General features: G+C 27.1%; 2 protein-coding genes and 1 long non-coding RNA gene across 3 annotated transcripts; all 3 read left to right on the forward strand.

Moving 5' to 3' along the window:
- Positions 1–5,668: 5,668 nt before the first annotated feature.
- On the forward strand, positions 5,669–12,694 carry LOC131173455 (disease resistance protein RPS5-like). Its single transcript, XM_058135829.1, has 2 exons — positions 5,669–8,728; positions 12,585–12,694. The coding sequence occupies exon 1, from the start codon at positions 5,913–5,915 to the stop codon at positions 7,488–7,490; it is 1,578 nt and encodes a 525-aa protein (XP_057991812.1). The 5' UTR covers positions 5,669–5,912; the 3' UTR covers positions 7,491–8,728; positions 12,585–12,694.
- On the forward strand, positions 7,601–14,672 carry LOC131172986 (disease resistance protein At4g27190-like). Its single transcript, XM_058134622.1, has 4 exons — positions 7,601–8,728; positions 10,685–10,993; positions 12,585–12,845; positions 14,616–14,672. The coding sequence occupies exons 1-4, from the start codon at positions 7,601–7,603 to the stop codon at positions 14,670–14,672; spliced, it is 1,755 nt and encodes a 584-aa protein (XP_057990605.1).
- A 5,641-nt stretch (positions 14,673–20,313) lies between these two features.
- On the forward strand, positions 20,314–20,959 carry LOC131173456 (uncharacterized). Its single transcript, XR_009143763.1, has 2 exons — positions 20,314–20,498; positions 20,590–20,959. It is a non-coding gene; the product is annotated as an uncharacterized LOC131173456 (long non-coding RNA).
- Positions 20,960–27,137: the final 6,178 nt, after the last annotated feature.

Raw genomic sequence — 27,137 nt, forward strand, 5'->3', positions numbered from 1 at the left:
CTGTTCTTGCCGTTTGCACCTGTTGTCTCCCAACCTGCCGGGCATGGATACAATTCTTGCTATTATATTGAGTTATATTTAAAGGAGATTAAAAAAAAATTAACTAATATATTTATAATGAATAATTTAGTATGTGAATTCTATTGATTATCGCTAATATATTTTCATATTGCCTTCATTTATTTGCTATTCTTTTAGAATTGCTTAAAAAATTTCGAGGAAATCACATTTCACGGTAGGTATGGATTCATTGACTCACGTGAAAAAAAAAAAATCCGCAATGGGCTAAAGAAATTAGGTAGTGACTAGTGGGGTTATAGATAGAAAGTGACTTCAATTGACTTTTCCTTGCTCACTATCAATTATAATACATTATGGCCCCTCCCCTCCATAAAAAATATCATTTTCATTGTAAATTTAAAGGTAGAACAAACTGGAGAGATTACAATTTTTTACTTCATCTTTTCTTGTTTCCTTTAAAGAAAAATATGAGTTTTTTTTTTTTTTTCATATGTCCATTTGATGAGAAACATATTCTACTCGATGATAGACTATCACTATTTGATTTTACGATCTTTCTATAAGTTCAATATGGAACTAACCAAATATTGATATCTTCATAAATAGAAAATCTATAATTCTTATCAATTCACTCTTAACTAAATAATAAAAGAAAACATCTAACAACTTCATGTTAATCAGAGAAAAAAGTTAAAACAAAGGTTATATTCACCTGCTTTTTCTCTCGTCAGATTAATTTTGTTTATAAAGATTTCTCACTCTTTTTACAATATTTTTCAGTGTATTTCATTTCAATAAAATATATTAAAAGACAAACTCTAATCAACACAGAAAATTTAGCTTGCATGCATTTTATTTTTCATTTGCGCTCATTGAAATCCTCCTTTTTTTTTATTCCTTTCTCTTTGTAATTTAAATTATTTTTAAATAGTAATTTAAAATAATTAACTATTACTAACATTAATATTTTACAAATTTAATTAAAAGATTTTGAATTTTATCAAATTTAATAAAACAAATAATATGTTAAAATATATGACTGGATGTGATATTTAAAAAAACCAAATAAATAAAAAAATATCAAAATTATATTAAAAATTAAAATAATAAAACATTTAAATACCCCCCTCTCCCATCTGTCCCATCCCACTACCTAAAATTAATTTTAACACCTTTGCTACTAATTTTAATAAATTTAAAATTATTAAAACTTTAAGTTTTTTTTTTTAATAGGGGATTATAGTGAGTACTCAAAATTGAATAGGTTAAATGTATAATACACTTTCAGCCATTAGATAAAGTTAGATTAGCAAAATATTATTTAAGTTAAAATATTTTAATATTAATATTTTTATTAAAAATTTTAATTGGAGGATATTTATTTTAAAATATCACTAATTGTAATAATTTTTCTTATTTTAATATAATGTTTAAAGTTTGATAATCCCTTATTTGTTTTCGTTATTTTTGCATTTAACGAAATATAAAAATATAAAAATATTTTCATCCTTTAAAAGGTAAAAAAAAATATAATTTAAATTTAATTTTACAATAAAATATTTTAAATTCATATTTAAAAATAATATAATTTTAACACACTGTTATCGCTAGTTGAATGAAGAAATTTGTAATAATTGAAAATAATTTAGATTGCTAATTAACTTTAAAATTACAAATAATTTAGATTCAGAAAAAAAAACTTTAAAATTACAAATAATTTAGATTCAGAAAAAAAAAACCAAACATATTAAAAAATGAGGATGAATTTTTATTAAAAAAATGAATTCAATGAGTGCAAATGGAAAAGTAAAAAGAAAGACAAAAAAGAATGCAAGCAAGCCAAATTTTCTCTGATGATCAGAGCTTGTCTTTTAACTTATTTTATTCGCATCAAATGCACTTAAAAATAATATTGTAAAAAGAGCACTAAATACAACATAATGCTTATCTCTACATAAAGCTAATACAAATTTTTATAAATATTTAATTTTATTATTATTAAATTTATTTTAATATAAATTTGAATTTATATTAGATATTAAAAAAAAATAATTTGACAACAATAAAAAGTAATAGATGTATATAAGTGAGCAATATAATCAGGTGTAGCATTAATTTTTTTTTCCCATTATTTTCCAAAACAACTGTGTCCGCTACTATTTTTGTCTAGGCAATCCTCAATGTCAAAGACTAATTCATAAATTATATTATATTTTAAAATTAAAAAATTATAATATTATAATTATATAAATTCAAAAAAATGATTGAAATTTATCCTCATGTTCGATGGGTCTGTCTTTTGTCAAAAAGAAAAAGAGGCTTTTGTAATTGATTCTCTTAAGATTTCAAATCCAATAATTACATAATTTTATATGCCCAACTTCTTTTGATTTATTATTATTTTACAAAGTTTATGGATGGTCCACCATCTTGCAATTGGATTTATCACGCACATATAACTCATAATTTTTTTAAAAAAATAAAATTATATACAAATAAATTTTAAATAATATTTATAAATAAAAAATGCAACTGTTAATCATTATTTTATATTTTTAACATCTCAAATGTAATAGCGTTATAAATAATATAAATTTATTACTAATATTATTAGATAATTAATTTTAAGTAATTATTACGTAATTAAATTTAATAAATTTTAATTATAAAAATATTAAAATAATAAAATAAATTTTTTCAAACTATTTTTTTAATAATATATAATAATATTTTTATTTAGAAAAATTATTTTCACCCTCCAAATACAAGATCAGCACTCAAAATTTTATGCTGATAGGAAAAGGAAGTACAGAAACCCACTCTAATACTTTCTCAAAAATTGAATTTCTTTCTTTTTTGATTATTGTTGAGTGGCTTACCAATTCTCCTTGCTACTGAAAATGCCCAGCAAATATAACTATCCAATTAACTTGTATGATTGTTATGTTCATTGCAACTACACCAGCAATTATAATGAATTACAGCTACATTAAAAGTTCATTGTAAATTTATTTTATTTATTATATATATATATATAATTTCACAAATTAAAAGTTCTTCCAAAGAGTTATTAGATTATGGCTTAAATTGACAGATAGTAACTTTAATTGACATTTCCTTTTTACCATCAATTATAATACATTATAACTCCTCCATAAAAATATCAACTTCATTGTAAAATTTATTATTATTATTATTATTTCATAAATTAAAAGTACTTGTAAAGAATTAATTCTTGAATAATTTAACATTAAAATTATTTTTTAATTGTAAATTATTCTCTCATAATGACAATTGACTAATTTAACATTAAATTAATTTTCTTAAAATATTCATAAATTTTAAAATTTTTGAAAAATAATCTTTAAAATTTTAAAAATTCAAATAGTAACACAAGGAATAATTGATAATTTGCTATAAAGAAAATTAAATGGTTAAAGTGACAGACAAACTTTTTATTTTTTTAAGTTGTCCACAAAGATAATATGATGTAATATGTATATAAATTAGTAATTTTCCTTAAAAAATATAGATTTTATTTCAAATTTAAAAGTAGTATAAACTGGAGAGTTTATAATTTTTAATTTCTTTCTCTCTCCATTTTCTCTAATGAAAATAGTGAGCAAGAAGACTGAAATCTGAGTTCTTTTAGTTGTGTTCTTATTAATACTTGATAGAAAAACAAATGATTTTCGTAAAATATTATTATTTTTTTATTCATGTTAAAACTTTATTTTTAATTATATTGTTTTTATTAAATAAAGATAGAATATAAATTTAAAATACAAAATTTTATAATTTTATATACCTAATTTTATTTATTTATTATTATTATTTAAAAAAATTACAGGATGATTCACTATCTTAAGATTGGATTTATGATACATATATAATTTATAATTTTAAAAAAATTATAAATAAATAAATTTTAAATAATAATTATAACTATAAAATTTAGCTTTTTAAGTATATGTTAATCATTTTTTATATTTTATATTTTGGAGTGGCAGACAACCAATTTTTAAAGGTGTGGAAAAAAAGGCAAAGACAAAAAAAGATGGGTATACTCTGACACAGGTGCAGCAATAATTTTATGAAAGATGTCTCCCTTATCTTCCTCTCTTCCACGCATCACTTTCTGAATTTGCATAGCGTTTGATTGAAGGGAGAAAATAGTAAAAAGAAAATAAAAAAATAACAATAATAAGAGAAATATTGAAAAAAAAAATTATTTTATAAATAATAAAATTATGAAAACTTTATAAAATATAAAAATATATTTATAATTTTTTATATTTTCTTTTCTCTTTCTCAGTAAAATGAAGAAAAAAAAATTTTGTTTTTCTATTAAATTTTTTTTAATTTTTTTACCAATTCAAATACAAAATAATAAAAATTAAAATTATTTTTCTTTTAAAATATTTTTTCTCTTCTATTTTTTTCTCTATTTAAATATAATATTAATTTCATAATTTCTTTTCTCCTAGTGTCCTTCATTTCGAAAAATTTCTTTATTTCTATTCTCATCTATCGCCTTAAATTTTTTTTTAAAATACCTATTTCCTAAATTTATTATTATAGTAAAACGTTATTTTATTTAGGTCAATTATTAGAGAATAAACTCACAAATTTTACACTTTTTAATAAAATAAAAACTCGTAAAATTAACAATAAAATTATTATTATCATTATTATTATTATTATTATAGAAAAAAATTGCCAGGATGTGAAATTTCCCAAGCAATGGGAAGGAGCCAAATGATTTTTTGTAATCCTGATGATAATATATATATATATATATATATATATATATCACAAAAATCATCAACTCAACTAATATATATTTACATTGCAGAAAAAAATTCTACAAAAAAAGAGATACTTTTCTAGCTAGAGTGAGTTTCTGAGCTGTATATAATAGCTTAAATCTTGTCTGAATATTCACCTATTAGTCGGTTACTTAGTATTCATCTATAAATATTAATTTTGGAGATTGTATAATTAATATAATTAATATAATTAACTTGTTAAATTTTTATTAAATTGTTAAATTGTTATTCTCCTTCCCAGTGAAAATGCCCTCCAAATATAATTAATATAATTAACTTGCATGATTGTTCTGTTTATGTAATTACACCAGTAATTATAATACATTATATCTCCTCATTAAAAATATCAATTTCATTGTAAATTGTTATTGTTATTTGATAAATTAAAAATTCTTGCAAATAATTATTTCTTGAATAATTCAACATTAAAATTAAGTTTTCAATTTTAAAATATTCTCTTATAATGCAATTCAATCATTATCAAATTAATTTTCTCAAAATATTCATAAATTTTAAAATTAAAAAATGTTAATATATATTCTTTCAAATTATAGAAATCCAAAGTCCTTACATTAGATTAAATCATAAATGGCTATAAAGAAAAATAAATGGTTAGAGTGACCGACAAACTTCTTTAAATTATTTTTTACTTTTTGTAATTAGAAAAAAATATATAATAATTTGACAACGACACAGCATGATTGTTGTATGGTGGGCCCATAATCATTAATTTCCCATTGAATATGCACAGCTTATTTTCCAAATTTTTAATATTAAATAATTTTTGTTTCGCGTATTATTTCTCTTTAACAGACGGGACTGGTTCCTCTACTATTTCACCACGGTATGTGCAGAACTTCCCCTTTTCTCTCCATCTGTTACCTTCTTTCTTTCTGCTGCTCATGCGTCAAATAGCATTCACTTTCCTTTGTATTCTGTGTTCTTGATTTCGAAAAATTCTCTAGCTCTGTTGCCCTTCTCATCTATCCTTGAATTTCGTTGCACTTTCTTGCTTGCATCTGTTGTTACCCACCACAAAAAAAGAAAGAAACAAAATAGGAAATGGCCCTGGATCCCATTCTTGCTATTGTTCCGATGATTGTCGAGTACACTTTCGTCCCCGTCAAGCGACACCTCAGTTACGCTTTCAACTGCGGAAGCAAGGTTGAAAAACTGAAGAATCAGGTTGAGAACCTAAAAAATCAGAGAGATGGTTTGAAGCCGCATGTTGATGAAGCTACGAGGCGAGGAGATGAGATCTATGCTAATGTTCAAAACTGGCTGACCAGTGTGGACGAAGCTATTGGGGAGGCTGATGATCTCGTCGATGAAGAACAAGCAAGGGAAAGCTGTTTCTTGGGATTGATTCCCAATTTGAAGAAGCGTTACAAGCTGAGCAAGAAAGTAGAGAAGAAAGCTCAAACAGTTGCTGAGCTTCGGGAGAAAGGCAAATTTGATCCCGATCGAATTGCCTGCCGCCCTCCTCTTTGGCAAATAGTGCCTCCATCTGTCTATAATAATGAAGAGTTGCATTCAAGGATTTCTATCTTGGAGAAAGTTATGAATGCGCTGAGGGATCCTGCATTTAACATGATAGGAGTGTATGGTCTGGGTGGTGTCGGAAAAACCACTCTAGCAAAAGAAGTCCGAAGGAAAGCAATAGAAGACAAGTTATTCGATGTTGTACTTATGGGTACTGTGTCTGAAACACCGGAGCTTCGAAAAATTCAAGGGACGTTCGCAGATATGCTGGGCCTAGAATTAAAAGAGGAGACTGAAGAAGGGAGAGCATGTCGATTGCGTCAACGATTACTGCAGGAGAAGAAGATCCTCGTGATTTTGGATGATATTTGGGAACAACTCGAACCGGAGAAACTAGGAATTCCTTTTGGGAATGATCACAAAGGATGTAAAATATTTCTGACCTCCAGAAGAGAAGATATATTGTCCCGAGACATGGGCACCCAAGAAAGTTTTGAGCTTCGAGTTCTATCAGAAGCAGAGGCGTGGAGTTTATTTGTGACAGTGGTTGGTGATGTTACGAATCAGGACTTGCGCTCTATAGCAACTGAAGTAGCAAAAAAATGTGCAGGTTTGCCCGTCTTAATTGTTACAGTTGCAGGAGCTTTGAAAAATCGGGACTTGAACGAATGGAATGTTGCTTTGGAAGAGTTATCTAAGGTTGACAATGAAGGAATTCAGTCAAAAGTATACGCAACTCTGAAGTTGAGCTACAACCATTTGGCTAGTGAAGAACTGAAGTCTTTTTTCTTGCTTTGTGCTCAAATTGCTCAGAGTGATATTCAAATCGGGGACTTGCTGTTGTACAGTATGGGTTTGGATTTGCTTAGAAGCAAGGATACAGTGGAGTATGCAAGAAACAGAGTATATAAATTGGTAAGAGACCTCAAAGCCTCTTGCTTGCTATTAGACGGTGACAGGAATGGATCTCTGAAAATGCATGACGTTGTTAGGGATACTGCTCTCGATATTGCATCTAAATCTCAACACCCATTCACATTCAGAGATGTAGTTGAAACAAAAGAATGGCCAAACAGGGATTTCAGAAGCTGCTCCAGAATCGCTTTGCCTTCCTGTGAAATCCATGAGCTTCCTGAACGGTTGAGTGCCCAAAATTAGAGTTACTTGTCCTCGGAAGGGGATCTATTCATTCGGAAGGCCCTGATTTGAATATCTCTGATATATTTTTTGAAGGGATTACAAAGCTTAAAGTACTCCATTTCACTGGGATGTGTTTACGGTCCCTGCCTCCATCTCTTGGTTACTTAACAAACCTTCTTACTTTGTGTTTAGATGAATGTGTATTGCGGGATGCATCTGTGATAGGTGAACTGAAGAGATTAGAGGTCCTCAGCTTTCGTAGATCTATGATAGAAGAGCTGCCAAGAGAAATAGCGCATTTAACTGGGCTGAAATTGTTAGATCTGAGCGACTGTGACAAACTCAAAGTCATTCCGGCAAATGTCATATCAAGGTTATCCCTATTAGAAGAACTGTATATGCTGGAGAGCTTTGGTCAATGGGAGCTTCAAGGTCTCAACAGTTCAAACAATGCAAGCCTTGCTGAATTGAAAAACCTGTCTAGGTTGACAGCGTTGGAAATAGATGTTCCAGATGTCAAGATGTTACCGAAAGACTTATTCTCTAATAAGTTGGAAAGGTATGATATTGTTATCGGAAAAAAGAGGATTCGGTTTAATGAGTATTTATCCTCAAGAAGGCTGAGGATTCGGCTTAATACAGACATTCATCTGGATCATGGAGTTGATTTGTTGCTCAAGAAAGCAGAAGTTCTATATCTAGATAATGTGAAGGGGATCAAGAGCATTTTGTATGACATGGATCGGAAAGGGTTTCAGCGATTAAAGCATCTTGACATCGAAAACAGTGATGACATTCAATATATTATTAACTCAACGGTGCAGGTCCCTAGTTTAAATGTCTTTCCCATCCTGGAGTCTTTGTCTTTGAATAATTTGGTGAGCCTAGAGAAGATTTGTTATGGGCGACTAACAACAGGGCCTTTCACCAAATTAAGAATATTAAAAGTCGGAAGATGCAACAGATTGAAGAGTCTCTTCTCATTCTCCATGGTTAGAAACCTATCTCAGCTTCAGGAGATGACAGTAGAATATTGCCAGAACATGGAAGAGATTGTGATCGATCAAAGTGGCGTAGGAGAAGACAATATAGAAGTGGCTGAGTTCAGTCAATTACGTTCCCTGACACTAGGAGCTCTCCCAGCGCTCAAAAGCTTTTGCTTGAAAGTGAAGGAGTCGGCGAGTGATGATGGAGGATCCAATGAAATTGTGTTAGAGGATGACGTTCATAATCCACGGCCACTTTTCGAAAAAATGGTATGTCCATAAATTTTTATTTTTAATACTATTCTAGCATTTTGAGGAATTTGATGCCAATTTGTTAAAATTTATTAAAATTCTAATTAAATTATGAGACTAAATTGATAATTAGGTTTCAATTTGTATAATTAAATATTTATATTTGCAAAGGAGAAGGAAAACTAAATCATAATTTTTTATCCATTTCAAATAATCACTTATCCAAATCCAACAATTATCTGTTGATAAATAAATAATTCAATGATATATCATATATAATTAAATATATATTTTACATTTTTTTGAAAAGGTCAGTTATTGAATTTTAATTTTTTAAAATAATATCACTCAAATTTAATTTATATTAAAAAAAACCTAACCTTTATCATTTTACTATAAAATTATCATTTTAATTTTAATTTAAAATAAAATTATCATTTTACAAACGTGACCTCTATCCCTCTTCCTTTTCTCTCCCTCTTCTTTCTCTTAATCAAAATAAAAATTAAAACTAATCATCAAAATAATACTTTTAAAATTTTAAAATATAAAATTTTTGTTATTTTAAAAAAAAAATCATATTATTTTAATTTCTTCTACCAAAAATTGGATTCAGTTAATGTTAAATTAAAAAGTATTGATTACTTTAATATAAGCTTAACTGAACTTCGTTTAAAAATTTAAAGAGAAAATGAATTTGTTATTTTATTATTTTTAAAATAATATAATTAATGCATTATTAATTTATTTAAGTTATTAAATTCAAAAATTTCATGGTAAAGTCATATATATATATTATTTTAAGTGTTTGGCTTTGATTAAGTTGTGTACTTAAACTCTAATAACTTTATAAATTATGTAATATAAGTTTATTGAAAACTGAATTGGAGTTGAAATTTCTTTAAAATTTTCCGTTAATATATAAATTTATAATAATAAATTCAAAAATTATAATAATAAAAAATAATACATTAAAAAATTATCCAAAAAAAAAAGAAACTGAGTTTTAATATTTCTTACATTTAATTATAATATCTAATAATAAATATATATTTGTTAATAAAAACTTATAATTTAATTAAAAATATATGCAAAAAATAAAAATTCCCCAATCACCCAATCAATAAACACAATTAAACATTAACCATCACATTTTCAATCAAATTAATCAATAATTTTTCTAATTAAATATTACTCTAATTTAGTTTTTGACAAAAATTAAAATAATATGACTTTTATTTTTAATAATAACACATTTTAATATTTTAAAATAATTAAAAATTTTATGAATATAAAAAATTAAACTTTATTATTTTGATAAAAAATTGTGTTTTTTAAAAGCAGTTTTCATAAATTTTTGTAGCTAGTATTAATTTTTTTAGTAAATTTTATTTTGATGAAGAGAAAAAGGTAAAGGAGATGAATGGAAAAAGAAAAGGGAGAAAGAGGGTAAAATAGTAATTTTATTTTGATAAGTTGGCTCACAATGATTTTTTTTTTTTTTGTCAATAATGATTACAATGATTGTAGGATAAAATTTGCAATCATTTAATAGATTTTGATAGCATTTTGTTAAAATTCAATAAAATTAAGTTAAGGGATTAAATTGGTAATTAGGTTTTAAATTGTATAATTAAATATTTATGTTTGCAAAGGAGAAGGGAAACTAAATAATGAATTTACATCCATTTCAAATGAGAAATATATCTAAATTGATCATTATATTATAAATAATAAAAATAATGTATCAAGGTAAAATTCTTTCATTTCAAGTAATTACTTATCCAAACTCAACCATTAATTGAATATATAATTACTTAATTGGCAATGTTTAATTCTGCTCCTTGCATATATGATTGCATGTTGTAAAATTTCTTGATTAAAAGAAAACAATTTTTATGAAATGAAGCATTTTATGTGCATGTTTTATTTCCCAACTTGGAGAAACTCTATGTATGCTCCATAGGATGTCAGGATTTGAAGTATTTATTTACAACTTCATTTGTCAAAAGCCTTTTACGGCTCAAGACACTCTGGATAACAGATTGTGGGTTCATGGAAAGGATAGTTCTCACAGAAGAATTCGCAGAAGAAGAGAGACTGGATAAGATAATCTTCTCTGATTTAGAAAATTTGACTCTCCGGAGTCTTTCAAATCTCACAAGTTTTTGCGATGGGCATTTCATTGAATTTTGCTCTCTGATCGATCTACAGATAGACGATTGCCCTGTGTTTAAGACTTTCGTCTCAAATCGTCTAAGTCAATCTCTTTTTGATGAAAAGGTTAGTCTTTTCTATCATTAATTTGTATTTTTTATTCACATTCTAACACACACATATATCAATTAATTTTGAATTTATTTTATTTTAGTCACTCAACTTTAATTTATTAAAATAAAAATCTTCAGTTACCAAAATAAAATTACCATTTTACCTCCCATCCTTTTTTTTTTCCCTCTCTCTCTCATTCTCTTAATCAAAATAAAAATTACAACTAATCATCAAAAAAACAAAACTACTTTAATTTAAGATTTTAAAGCGTAAAATTTTTGTTATTTTTAAAAAATGAAAATCATATTATTTTAATTGTCTGTCAAAAATATGATTGAATTAATGTTAAAATAAAAATGATTGACTAATTTGATGGAAAACTTTAATTTAAACTGAATTGAGATTCGTTTAGAAATTTAAAGGGAAAATGAATTTGCTATTTTATTATTTAAAAAAAAAATTAGGATTAACATATTATATTAATTTGTTTAAGTTATAGGTCGATATTTATTATTATTTTTTTAGTGTTTGGCTTTAATTAAGTTGTGTACTTAAACTCTAATAACTTTATAAATTATGTAAGACAAGTATATAGAAAACTGAATTGGAGTTGAAATTTCTTTAAAATTTTCCGTTAATATATAAATTTATAATAATAAATTCAAAAATTATAATAATAAAAAATAATACATTAAAAAATTATCCAAAAAAAAAGAAACTGAGGTTTAATATTTCTTACATTTAATTATAATATCTAATAATAAATATATATTTGTTCATAAAAAGTTATAATTTAATTAAAAATATGTGCAAAAAAATAAAAATTCCCCAATCACCCAATCAATAAACACAATTAAACATTAACCATCACATTTTCAATCAAATTAATCAATAATTTTTCTAATTAAATATTACTCGAATATGACTTTTATTTTTAATAATAACACATTTTAATATTTTAAATTAATTAAAAATTTTATGAATATAAAAAATTAAACTTTATTATTTTGATAAAAAATTGTGTATTTTAAAAAGCAGTTTTCATAAATTTTTGTAGCTGGTATTAATTTTTTTAGTAATTTTTATTTTGATTAAGAGAAAAAGATAAAGGAGATGAATGGAAAAAGAAAAGAGAGGAAGAGGATAAAATAGTAATTTTATTTTGATAAGTTGGCTCACAGTGATTTTTTTTTTTTGTCAATAATGATTACAATGATTGTAGGATAAAATTGTAATTATTTAATAAATTTCGATACCAATTTGTTAAAATTAAATTAAGGGATTAAATTGGTAATTAGGTTTTAAATTGTATAATTAAATATTTATATTTGCAAAGGAGAAGGTTAACTAAATAATGAATTTATATCAATTTCAAATAAGAATATATCTAAATTGATCATTATATTATAAATAATAAAAACAATGTATCAAGGTAAAATTCTTTCATTTCAAATAATTACTTATCCAAACCCAACCTTTAATTGAATATATAATGACTTAACTGGTAATGTTTAATTCTGCCCTTTGCATATATAATTGCATGTTGTAAAATTTCTTGATTAAAAGAAAACAATTTTTATGAAATGAAGCATTTTATGTGCAGGTTTCATTCCCCAACTTGGAGGAACTCTCTGTAAAGTCCATAGGATGTCAGGATTTGAAGTATTTATTTACAACTTCATTTGTCAAAAGCCTTTTACGGCTCAAGAGACTCATGGAAAGGATAGTTCTCACAGAAGAATTCGCAGAAGAAGAGAGACTGAATAAGATAATCTTCTCTGATTTAGAAAATTTGACTCTCTTCAATCTTCCAAATCTCACAAGTTTTTGTGATCGTCTAAGTGGATCTCTTTTTGATGAAAAGGTTAGTCTTTTCTATCATTAATTTGCATTTTTTATTCACATTCTAACACACACACATATATCAATTAATTTTGAATTTATGTTATTTTAGTCACTCAACTTTAATTTATTAAAATAAAAATCTTAATCTACCATATAAAGTTTTTCGGTTACCAAAATAAAATTACCATTTTACCTTACATCCTTTTTTTTTTCCCTCTCTCTCTCATTCTCTTAATCAAAATAAAAATTACAACTAATCATCAAAAATACAAAACTACTTTAATTTAAGATTTTAAAGCGTAAAATTTTTGTTATTTTTAAAAAATGAAAATCATATTATTTTAATTGTCTATCAAAAATATGATTGAATTAATGTTAAATTAAAAATGATTGACTAATTTAATGGAAAACTTTAATTTAAACTGAATTGAGATTCGTTTAGAAATTTAAAGGGAAAATGAATTTGCTATTTTATTATTTAAAAAAAAAATTAGGATTAACATATTATATTAATTTGTTTAAGTTATAGGTCGATATTTATTATTATTTTTTTTAGTGTTTGGCTTTAATTAAGTTGTGTACTTAAACTCTAATAACTTTATAAATTATGTAAGACAAGTATATAGAAAACTGAATTGGAGTTGAAATTTCTTTAAAATTTTCCGTTAATATATAAATTTATAATAATAAATTCAAAAATTATAATAATAAAAAATAATACATTAAAAAATTATCCAAAAAAAAAAGAAACTGAGGTTTAATATTTCTTACATTTAATTATAATATCTAATAATAAATATATATTTGTTCATAAAAAGTTATAATTTAATTAAAAATATATGCAAAAAAATAAAAATTCCCCAATCACCCAATCAATAAACACAATTAAACATTAACCATCACATTTTCAATCAAATTAATCAATAATTTTTCTAATTAAATATTACTCGAATTTAGTTTTTGACAAAAATTAAAATAATATGACTTTTATTTTTAATAATAACACATTTTAATATTTTAAAATAATTAAAAATTTTATGAATATAAAAAATTAAACTTTATTATTTTGATAAAAAATTGTGTTTTTTAAAAAGCAGTTTTCATAAATTTTTGTAGCTGGTATTAATTTTTTTAGTAATTTTTATTTTGATTAAGAGAAAAAGATAAAGGAGATGAATGGAAAAAGAAAAGAGAGGAAGAGGGTAAAATGGTAATTTTATTTTGATAAGTTGGCTCACAATGATTTTTTTTTTTGTCAATAATGATTACAATGATTGTAGGATAAAATTGTAATTATTTAATAAATTTCGATACCAATTTGTTAAAATTAAGTTAAGGGATTAAATTGGTAATTAGGTTTTAAATTGTATAATTAAATATTTATATTTGCAAAGGAGAAGGTTAACTAAATAATGAATTTATATCAATTTCAAATAAGAATATATCTAAATTGATCATTATATTATAAATAATAAAAATAATGTATCAAGGTAAAATTCTTTCATTTCAAGTAATTACTTATCCAAACTCAACCATTAATTGAATATATAATTACTTAATTGGCAATGTTTAATTCTGCTCCTTGCATATATAATTGCATGTTGTAAAATTTCTTGATTAAAAGAAAACAATTTTTATGAAATGAAGCATTTTATGTGCAGGTTTTATTTCCCAACTTGGAGAAACTCTATGTATGCTCCATAGGATGTTAGGATTTGAAGTATTTATTTACAACTTCATTTGTCAAAAGCCTTTTACGGCTCAAGAGACTTTGCATAGATAATTGTAGGTTCATGGAAAGGATAGTTCTCACAGAAGAATTCGCAGAAGAAGAGAGACTGAATAAGATAATCTTCTCTGATTTAGAAAATTTGACTCTCTTCAATCTTCCAAATCTCACAAGTTTTTGTGATCGTCTAAGTGGATCTCTTTTTGATGAAAAGGTTAGTCTTTTCTATCATTAATTTGCATTTTTTATTCACATTCTAACACACACACATATATCAATTAATTTTGAATTTATTTTATTTTAGTCACTCAACTTTAATTTATTAAAATAAAAATCTTAATCTACCATATAAAGTTTTTCGGTTACCAAAATAAAATTACCATTTTACCTCCCATCCTTTTTTTTTTCCCTCTCTCTCTCATTCTCTTAATCAAAATAAAAATTACAACTAATCATCAAAAATACAAAACTACTTTAATTTAAGATTTTAAAGCGTAAAATTTTTGTTATTTTTAAAAAATGAAAATCATATTATTTTAATTGTCTGTCAAAAATATGATTGAATTAATGTTAAATTAAAAATGATTGACTAATTTGATGGAAAACTTTAATTTAAACTGAATTGAGATTCGTTTAGAAATTTAAAGGGAAAATGAATTTGCTATTTTATTATTTAAAAAAAAAATAGGATTAACATATTATATTAATTTGTTTAAGTTATAGGTCGATATTTATTATTATTTTTTTTAGTGTTTGGCTTTAATTAAGTTGTGTACTTAAACTCTAATAACTTTATAAATTATGTAAGACAAGTATATAGAAAACTGAATTGGAGTTGAAATTTCTTTAAAATTTCCCATTAATATATAAATTTTTAATAATCAATTCAAAAAATTATAATAATAAAAAATGATAAATTAAAAAAAATTAAAAAATAGAAACTGAGGTTTAATATTTCTTAAATTATATTATATTATCTAATAATAAATATATTGTTACTAATAAAAACATATGATTTAATTAAAAATATATGTAAAAAATGGAAAAGTCCCAATCATGCTCATCCGAAGGCTTCGTCGGTGCAAAGGCAACAACCAATCAATAAACATAATTAAACATTAAGCATCACATTTTTCAATCAAATTAAAATATTTTTTTTAATTTAATATTAATTGAATTTATTTTTTGACAAAATTAAAGTAATATGACTTTTATTTTTAATAATAACACATTTTAATATTTTAATATAATTAAAAATTTTATGAATATAAAAACTTAAACTTTATTATTTTGATAAAAAAATTAAAATTTTCTTAAAAAAAAGCAGTTTTTATAAATTTTGGTAGTTAGTATTAATTTTTTTTTAGTAATTTTTTATTTTGATTAAGAGAAAAAGATAAAGGAGATGAATGAAAAAAGAAAAGGGCGAGAGAGGTTAAAATAGTAATTTTATTTTAATAAGTTGACTTATAAATTTAATGATTACAATGATTGTAGGATAAAATTGCAATCATTTAATAGATTTCGTTACCATTTTGTTAAAATTTAATAAAATTAAATTAAGGGATTTAATTGAATATATAATTACTTAATTGGCAATGTTTAATTCTACTCCTTGCATATATAATTGCATTTTGTAAAATTTTCTGATTAAAAGAAAACAATTTTTATGAAATGAAGCATTTTATGTGCAAGTTTCATTCCCCAACTTGGAGGAACTCCATGTAGAGTCCATAGATTTGAAGTATTTATTTACAACTTCATTTGTCAAAGGCCTTTTACGGCTCAAGAGACTTAAGATATATAATTGTGGATTCATGGAAAGGATAGTTCTCGCAGAAGAAGAGAGACTGGATAAGATAATCTTCTGTGATTTAGAAAATTTGAGTCTCTGGAATCTTCCAAATCTCACAAGTTTTTGTGATGGACATTTAATTGAATTTTGCTCTCTGACCAATCTATCGATAGACAATTGCCCTGTGTTCAAGACTTTCGTCTCAAATCATCTAAGTGGATATCTTTTTGATGAAAAGGTTAGTCTTTTCTATCATTGATTTGCATTTTTTATTCACATTCTAACACACACACACACCTGTATCAATTAATTTTGAATTTATTTTATTTTAGTCATTCAACTTTAATTTATTAAAATAAAAATCTTAATCTACCATATAAAGTTTTTCGGTTACCAAAATAAAATTACCATTTTACCTCCCATCCTTTTTTTTTTCCCTCTCTCTCTCATTCTCTTAATCAAAATAAAAATTACAACTAATCATCAAAAATACAAAACTACTTTAATTTAAGATTTTAAAGCACAAAATTTTTGTTATTTTTAAAAAATGAAAATCATATTATTTTAATTGTTTGTCAAAAATTCGATTTGGTAAATTAAAAATTATTGACTAATTTGATAGAAAACTTTATTTTGAACTTAATTGAGATTCGTTTAGGAATTTAAAGGGAAAATAAATTTGCTATTTTATTGTTTAAAAAATAAAAAAATAATATAATTAAGATTAACATATTATATTAATTTGTTTATGTTATTAAATACAAAAATTTCACGTTTATTCATTTTCATAGGTTGATTTTTTTTTTTAGTGTTTGGCTTTGAATAAGTTGTGTATTTAAACTCTAATAAGTTTATAAATTATGTAATACAAGTATTTAGAAAACTGAATTGGAGTTGAAATTTCTTTAAAGTTTCCTATTAATTTATAAATTTATAATAATCAATTCAAAAAATTGAAATAATAAAAAATTATAAATTATAAAAATAAATTTCTTAAAAAAATACAAACTGATGTTTGTATTTCTTAAATTTAATTACATTATCTGCTAATAAATATATTCATAAATAAAACCCTATAATTTAATTTAAACATATATGTAAAAAATGAAAAAAGGCCCAATCAGGCTCATCCGATGGCTTCATTGATGCCGAGGCATCAACAAATCAATAAACATAATTAAATATTAAACATCACGTTTTCAATAAAATTAATCAATAAATTTAATTTAATATTAATCGAATCTAGTTTTTGACAAAAATTAAAATAATGTGATTTTTATTTTTAATATCAACAAATTTTAATATTTTAAAATAACTAAAAATTTTATGAAATAAAATTAAAATATTATTTTGACAAAAATTAAAATTTTCTTAATCTTATTCTGTAAAATAATTATTTTTTAAATATAGTTTTAGATTTTGATGGTTAGTATTACTATTTTCTTCCATTATTATTTGTCTCATTTAGGTTTTATACGGTAATTAAAGAAATAATTAAATAACTTTGCTTTTATAAAAGTATACTAGTAATTGACTAAATTATCATTTATCTCGCTTATAAAATTATATAGATAATAATAGATAAAGGAAATAATTTTTTATTTTTATTTTGATTGAAAGTGAAAGAGAAAGGAGAAGAATGGAGAAAGAAAAGGGAGAAAGAGGCTAAAATGGTAATTTTATTTTATCATTTGGAAAATTAACAATAAATTTGGAACAAAATTGCAGGTTGCATTTCCGAGCTTGGAGGATCTGTTAATAATTAACATGAGTAACTTGGAAAGGATATGGCACAACCAACTCGCTGGAGGTTCCTTTTGCATGCTAAAATCAATGACAGTAGAAAAATGTGAAAACTTGCACACTCTTTTTCCATCAAATGACTTAAGAAGATTCCAGAAATTGGAGCAGTTAAATTTAAAGAATTGTGATTCACTAGAAGAGATATATCAACTCCCAGAATTCAATGCTGAAGAAGAAAGTTTTGCAATAGATTTGAATTTAAGGTCTATGAAAATTCGTGATCTGAAAAATTTGAAAAATCTCTTTCCTGCTTCCGTAGAGCACAAAACCTTTTACTACTTGAAAAGCTTAGTGTATACTCTTGTGGGGTGGAGGCGATTGTTGCAAAGGCAGAAGGTGCAAAAGCAGCCCCTTCTTTTGTGTTCCCAAAACTGCTCTCCTTGAAACTCTCAAATCTAGAAGATATCAGGAGATTTTATCCAGGAATACATAGCTTGGAATTTCCAAGGTTAAAAGATTTGAAGGTGCATGATTGTGGAAATGGAATGGAGTTTTGTTCAGATTTATTTAGTTTACAGGGACAACATGGAGAGGAACAACATCACGTCACTATCCAACAACCATTACACTTGGAGAAAAAGGTACAATCCTCTTATTCTTTAAATGACATTCATTGAAAAAGTAGGTACTTCCTTTAAAAAAAGAAAAAAAAAAAAACTATAATTACACTATATAAAAGGTATACGCCATAATAATACACTAGTTTAAAAGTGTTTTTTTAAGAAAAAATATTTCAAAAATAAAATTTTAGAAAAAATTATTTTCAAGTAAAAAATTTTTTAAAAAATAAATTCTGCAAAAAAATTTTCTTTTTTTAGTATTTATAAATTTTTCTATTTAAATCTTTTTTTTAAACAAACAATGTTTTCTTTGAAATTTTTTTATGAAAAAAATTTTGTTGACAAAAAAATTTTTTGATATCTTTTTTTAGAAAAGTTCTTTATTTGAAAATGATTTTTCAAAAGCATTCTTCTGAAAAAAAAAATTAATAAAAAATAATTGTGAAATTTTACAATGCTTTAAATGTTTGATTGCTTTAATTAACGAAAAAGTTTTAAAAAATAGAGAGAATTTATAAGTGAATAAGAATTTATAAGAGAATTTATAACTTTTAAAAAGTTTAAAAAAAGTTTAATTTTATTTAATTTTATAGACTAAATAATAATTTTCTTTTAAATTACATGAATAAGAATTTATAAGAGAATTTATAAGTTTAAAAAAGTTTAATTTTATCTAATTTTATAGACTAAATGATAATTTACTTTTAAATTACATGAATAAGAATTTAGAATAATTTTTAGAATAAATAATTTAATTCATTTAGTAACTATATAGTATAAAATGCAAAAATACTTTTTAATATTAATCACTAAAATAAAATAAATTCAAAATAATAGAACGAAAATTAAACTTGACTGCCATTATATTAATTTCAAATTCATACTTGAGAAAAAAGTTGTTATAAAGTCAATGGTCTTGACGTCATTTCCCTTCTGTGGATTTTATTGCATGTTATAATTTCCCTTCTGTTGGTTTAAATCATTTCATTTTTAAGAAGTAACAAGAAATTCATTAAGATTAGCTGAGAAAATCTGCCTGTAATACATCAGAAATAGAAAATGGAAAATCTTCTATGTCTATATACTATTCTTTAATACCATTATCAATTCATGGCCTGTGAGATAATCAATTTGCTTTTGCATAGGTTTTCCCCAATTTGGAGGAGTTGTCATTAGATGGTCAGATGTTTAAGATGATCAGAAGGTCAGATGGTCAATCTTTTTGGATTCCTTCAAAGATTACCCAATCTGGAAAAAATGTCCAGGATGATGAAGAAAAATGAAGCCATCTTTCATTTTTGCAAATCTGGAACAAAGAGGCAGATTTTCAATGAAGTAAGAAGCCTTTAATCCTTCGATCCATTCTCTTATATCATAGTGGTTTCCTTTGAGCTCATACTTGTTCTCAGCACATTCTCTAAATAGACTTTGTTTTTGAGTTTCTGCAACTTGATTTCTTACTAGTGTTAAATTCCTTAACTGGCAAATGTTAATTGAAGATTACGTATTTCAAACTGTTGACAGAAATTGTAGCAGATGAAGGAGATGGAGAAGCAGAAGAGATTGAATTCAACAAATTGAAAACTTTGCAACTCATTCATTTAGCAAGCCTCATAAGTCGTTCAGAATCAGTAAAAGTGAAACTTTCTAAATTCTCATCTTTGTTAGAAGTAAATGTAAAAGCATTAAGCATACCAAAGCTTCAACATGTACAACTGACATTTTTGGAATTGGCTTTGGAAGGGAAACCTCAATGCCACCACAAAACAGTTGTATATGGTAATGGTATGCATGTATCCACTAAATTTTTTCTTACAATGTCAGTTTGAGTAATTTTATTTCTTCTTTAACTAATATAGCATTATGGCTTTTTCAGGATGGATTTAAATAGCATCGAGAAAGTGAAACTTTCTAAATGTCCTCAAGGGGAAAATGGCATAGTCACTTTCTATTGAAGAAATTACTAAAACCATATTTCATTTGGCTGATGTTCTTGGGATTTTTCTGAGTGGTTTTCATTGTTTTTCACTTTGTAGTAGATATGGTTTTCATCTGAGCTTTTATTTCTTCTTCTTCTTCTTCTTCTTTTTATGTTGTTGAAGTTCACATCCTGGATAGAAGACAATTCAACTAATATATCTACTGTGTAAGGGTATGAATTTGAGCATGGTATTGAATTGTAGAAGCTGCGAAACACTAAAAATTACTTTCACAGTTAACTGTATTACCTTTTGGTTTTGTTTTCATGATGACAAATTCATGAAATTATTGCAGCTTTAATTTTATAATTGCAATCTAAATTTTCCCAATTCATGATTCATAATTTCTCTTTCTTTTGGAGTGGGAGACTAGAATTAACACACTTATGTGCTAGCCTTGAGTAGCAGTTAGAACTTAGAATGCCAACAATTCTGCAGATAAGAGATACTGATGATAGGTTTGCTAAGACTCACAAAGAACAGAAACATAATCTTTTTTTTTTTTTTTTTTTTATATATATATAGAAAACAGCAATGAAAAGAACAGAAAACAGAAAACATAATGAAATGTCTCAGGGACATAACGAGGACTTAAAACAGAAAATTGACAACTAAGGCCACAGGTAGGAAGTGGAGAAATATTCCTCAATAGAATGAATGAATATTTCCTATAATGAGTATAACTCTTATTTTAGTGTTATTCCTAAATTGAGTTTGACTCCTAATCAGATAAGTATTGCGGAAATTTATTTGGCTTTTGCCCATTGAAGAGAGTGGCTTTTTTTCCCCATTGAAGAGAATGGCTTTCAGTCCATGGAGTGAGGCTGTTACCCATTGTAGAGAGGGGCTTTGCCAATTGTTGAGGATTTGGCTCTGCCTATTGATGAGGGGCACTTGCCCATTGCAGTGGAGAGAGGATTCGCCCATTGCAGTGGAGAGAGGATTCGCCCTAAAGTGGAGTAAGGACATAGAATTCAAGAGGAAGGAATTCTTGTCCATTGGTGAGAGGGCTCTTGCCCATATAGGTGAAGACACCCTTTGTGGTGTGGTGTTGTATGGATTCTCTTGGGTGTAATTGGGTTGATGGGTAGTATAGTTTGAGCTTGTAATTGATGATTCATTATTGATGATAGTGGAAGATGGCATGTCCATAGATGTAGTCCTATGTTGAGAGGGTGAACCACGTAAATATTGATGTTTTGTATGTTTACTTTGTTTCTTTGCAGTTTATACGCTTCTGCGATGCACAATAAATAATAATAATAATAATAAATCCAATTAAAAGCAAGCAAAATGATGAAATTAATTGAGGATAATGACAATCATTTTATTAAAAGAATAATAGCAAAGATTAATCTTTGCTATTAATTAATTAGGGGTAGAGGACTAGTCGTGGTCGATTGGAGCCGAGCGAAGGTTATAAAGGCTAGTCAGAATCTATTCTCTCATTTACACCCATGAGGTCGCAGTAGAGTCAAGGTAGCAGCCTAGACCAAAAGAAGACTCACCTGTCACCTCCTATTGCTCCAGCCTCCACGATGCCTTTACTCTCTACTCTCCAAGTGTTGATTAGAGCTTTAACATCATCAACTACCCTACCAAAGTAAGAACCACCTAAGCTTGAACCATTAACAGCATAGTAAAGCACTGCAGAATCTGTTTCAAGAACCATACACTGATACTCTTGAACTTTAGCCTACTTAGAGCCTTCATGGCAGAAAGAGCTTCAGCGGTTTCAACAAGTATCAAACCCTCTCGATTCTCCATCTTTCCACCCAAGAAATGGCATTAAGAGTGCTGCAAGAGCCAGCCAAATCCTATATTGCCCCCTCCTTATCCATCGCAGCATCAAAGTCACACTTTAAGGAAGCAAATGCAGGAGGATGCCACTTTACATCAAATTGAGAAGGGCTATGTGAAATTTGACCAACTCAACCATCTCTCACCTGCTTCCTATCACATCGTACCAACCTATAGGGACGGATGCAACCTCAAAAACTAACAGAGTTTCCCTTAAAAATATAACAAATGAAACATATGGAACCTGCTGAAATACATTTGAATATATATGGCTCTATTCCAGTCAAACATATCTAAAGACAAACATATACAATCATCCTCTAAGTGATGATCAAAAAGAAAATATTTACAATATAGAGCTTCTAACTGCCTAAACATGTGTACAACAATTCAAAACAAAACAAAATATATAAATGAAACATATTAGCCTGACCTCTATTAAACTGTACAACTAATGAAGTAAAAGAAAGGACAATAATGAAAGAGAGCTGCTAGTACTACAATAAGCAAAAATGATTTGAAATATTAAAATTAAAGGATGAATATAATTACTCAATGAACAGATAAATAAATAACATATATGGAAAGAACAAGGGTTTGGTACTTAATAGTACCAACTTGCTATGCTAGAACAAGTAAGCTAAATAAATATCATTTATTCCAAATCACATAATAAAGCTAAAATAAATTTTATGCCATAAAAATATTGTTGAAATATCCTAAAATCTAAAATATCTTCCTACATTTACAATAGGTTTCCTGTAGATAATGCTGGCATCTTAGGTGCATAAATAAAAATATTAGCAATCTAACAGCAACGCTGACATCTTGGACACTATAATGACATTGATAGCCCAAGAGTAATAAAATGCAGGTCATACACATGTGCAAAGCTACCCCGAAGGGCAACCACCAGATATACGCTTCAAAAGCTGTGTATATGAAGAATTGTCCCAAAGATAGTATAAATATAAGTTATGCTAAAAATAAATAATCAGTCATTAAAGTGCTATCTATTCGGTATATATATAGAGTGTATTCAGCCATTTATTTAGCTGTGATTCTAGATCTCATTTTATTTCAAGCCTAATGTTTCAAAAAAACAAAAACTTTATGTGTTTTTGCAATTATAGCCAAAACTTTTTTTTTGTCAATTTTGGATTAACTTCAATATTTACTGTGGCCCTGTCAAAAATGGAGAATTGGGGATGCTGATGTGATACTTGATGTGACAAAATTATTATTTTTTAAATATGTTGTTGTTGGTGAGGCAGCTGATGTGGCATGAACTTTTACGTTCTTACTAACGTGGTAAAAATATTATTATTTCATCTGCTATTGCTGATGTGGCGTAACTATAATAATAAAATAAATCTAAAATTTTTTGACTTTTATCAATTATAGCTAATTTTATAAGTTTGTTTTTTTTATAGTCAGTTAACTAATTTTGATTTAACTTGGCCAAAAATTAATATTTTATTACTTAATATAATTACAAAAATGAATATTTATATTATTTAGTTTAATAAAAAAAAAATAATTTTTTCTCCTCATTGTCACCTCATTTTTTTATAGCATTTATTAAACTTATTTGTGAAAATAGAAAATTTTTTATTTATTTAAAAATTAAAAATTCATGTTAAAAAGTCAATAATAATCATACTCATCATTTTAGCACATAATAATAATAATAATAATAATAATAATAATAATAATAATAATAATAATCTTCATCATCATCATCATCAATATATGGGTAAATTTTAACAATCGTCCTTGAACTTATATAGTTGTAACGCTACAGTCTTTTAATTTATAAATGTAACATAAAACCCCCTCAACTTTCAAATTTTGTACAGTAAAATTCCTCTAACCTCCAATCACCGGTTTTTCAGTTAGATATTAACGTAGATAGTTCCAGTGTAATGCTTAGTCATCATTTCTCTTTTCTCTCTCAAGCCATGTACAAATTGAATCTTTTTACTCTCCGTAGAGAAAATAATTTTTCATGTATAGAGAGAATAATTTTACACTTTGCATAAGAAAGGAAAGAAAAATACTGACTAAGCATTACGCTGGATCTGTTCACGTCAGCATCTAACTAGAAAATCATTAATTAAAAGTTAGAGGGATTTTACTGTACAAAATTTGTAAGTTGAGGGGGGTTTTATGTTACATTTTAAAGTTGAATGACTATAATGTTACAACCATATAAGTTCAGGGACAGTTGTTAAAATTGATCCATCAACATATAGGTGGATGTGTATACATATTATTGGATGACAATTGTCACATCTATCCCTAACATGTGGAGATTGATGTAACCTGGAAAACTGACAGTGCTTTCCCTAAAAATATAGCTAAAGGAGTATATGAAACCTGTTAAAATACATAATATATAGAATATGGCTTTATGCCAATCAAACATATTTAAATACACACATTACAATTATCCTCTCTGCGAGAATCAAAAGAAAATATTTACAATGTAGAGCTTCTAGCTGCCTATACATATGTATATTATTTTTTAAAAGAATTAATATTAAAAAGAAACACACTGGACTAACCTCCACTAGACTCTACAATTGGTGAACTGGAAGAGAGAACAATGCTCAAAGATAGTGTAGACACCATATTTTGGTCGACCCTCAAATGCATGATTTAATATACAATTTTCTTTTAAAGTTGTAATGAAGTTTTAATTTCAAATGTTTTCTTGAATGGATTTTCCATCTTAATGTTATCCATTCTCAACTAATGACCCAATCATAGATCACCTTTCTGAACTCAGCAATGGTTTGTCCTTGGAATAGCTCGATCTCACGTTCAATTTAGGTTGTTTCCCGATCTCTTCGTCTTTATTCGACATGTTCAGATCGATATTGGATTTTTGGACCATTCGATCTTACATGTTATTGTCTTCCGATCTCACTATGTTCGAATACCTCAAAATTCTAAATCTGCGTATAGTTTTGTGATCAGGTATCTCGCTCGAATTGTTCAAACATTTCTCAACAAAGTTAAGGTTTTATCCGATCTTTAAATAATGATTCCAACCCTAATAAGCTCAAGTCATTTTCAAATCTTTACATGTTTCAAGGTTTCAGTCGATATCAGGTTACAGCACCGTCCAATCTCATGCTCACGTGTAATGGTTTTTCGATCTCTTGAAGTGACCTGATGTTTTATGATTAATAACCAGTCTCAGGTTTTAATGTTCAACTTTATTCAATTAATTAAGTACTCATACAATTTGGTTTGGATGTTTTCTGATCTCATCAAGAAAATTGAGCATGAAAAGACTTAATTCATTTCAAAATAGAAATATACAAGTCATTCGGTAGGAGGGTCTCCCCTAACCTGTTCTTCAGATACATTTTCAGTTTCATCATTTCCTCTCTCTCTCTCAGGCTCCTCCTCACTATCTTCTTTAGCTCTCGAGACGAGGTCATCCATCCAGGAGAAGTTTTCCTCAGGATAGCACTTCACAAACTCGGCCAGAAGATCGCCATGAGCACCGGCCTCTCTCGCCAGGGCCTCTTCTTCTTTCACCTTGATCTCCTCAGTAAGTCGAGTGACATCGGCGGTCGGGCAGAGCATCTTTAAGTTCCCTCTCCAGTTCAGCTATCCTTTCCTCGTAAGACTTTGTCTGATCTTCTATCTTGGCGATGTGATCTTGGGCAGTAAAGAGTTGGGCCTTAGTGGAAGCTACGTCTTGGACTGCCTTCAGAATCTCCTGTCTCAAGAGATGAGCCTTTTCTCTGATCATATGTTGGTTCGCAATGGCCTCCAAACCCAAGCTCATCATCTGAGCTAGGAGATCGTCAATGCTATCCGGGGCCAATCTATTCCGATCTTCTTGAAAATAGATGGTGGCGCCCAGGACCTTGGCTAGGTCAGGATTACCCTGAACTGAATGGTTTCTTTCCAGAGAATGGATAAGGACCTGAGCACCTCGAGAGAGTGTCCTTACGACTGGTCGGGAAGGCCCCCCTTCTGCACTTGAAGAGACCGGCGGAGGTGGAGATTCGGCTTGTCGTGGTGGAGAAGGAACGATCTCCACCTCCGAGGCTGGCTGCTCTGGACGTCGGAATGGAGAGCTCGGTACTTCTACCAAGTCCTGCACTTTCATTTCCTGCACTTTCTAGGTGAGCTCCCTTTTTCGCTTGCTGCTCTCCTTTGTACTCTCGCCTCCCGCCATATCTGCATAGAGAACAAGTTAGTGAGATCACTAAAGTTAGGAGACTGAAGATCTAGATTATACCGATCCCGGGGCTGAGGTCAGAGAGTTGCAGCTCATAGTTCTCGAGGGCGATCACTTGCATTAACCACCATTTCAGTTCGGCCATAACCGCATCCAAACATGAGCACTTGTGAGTGACCACCTGATCCTTCAACTCCTTTACCATGGCATCCTTATCCTTATTTAGGGCGATCTTCTTTGGAACTGAAAGAACCAAATACTGCCAACTATGTGGAATGCCCTCAAAGCCATTCAGGTCCTTGCTCCTCAATATGAAAAATCGATCTTTCTAGTTCTTCAACGAGGAAGGGAGATCATTAAAGAGCCCGTAGTTTGGCTTGGCTTAGAAAAACCAATATTCATCATCTTTTCGCAGAGCAAGCCTATGTAATTCAGCAAAAA

Source organism: Hevea brasiliensis, chromosome 14, assembly GCF_030052815.1.
Source record: "Hevea brasiliensis isolate MT/VB/25A 57/8 chromosome 14, ASM3005281v1, whole genome shotgun sequence".
NCBI classification, from domain to species: domain Eukaryota; kingdom Viridiplantae; phylum Streptophyta; class Magnoliopsida; order Malpighiales; family Euphorbiaceae; genus Hevea; species Hevea brasiliensis.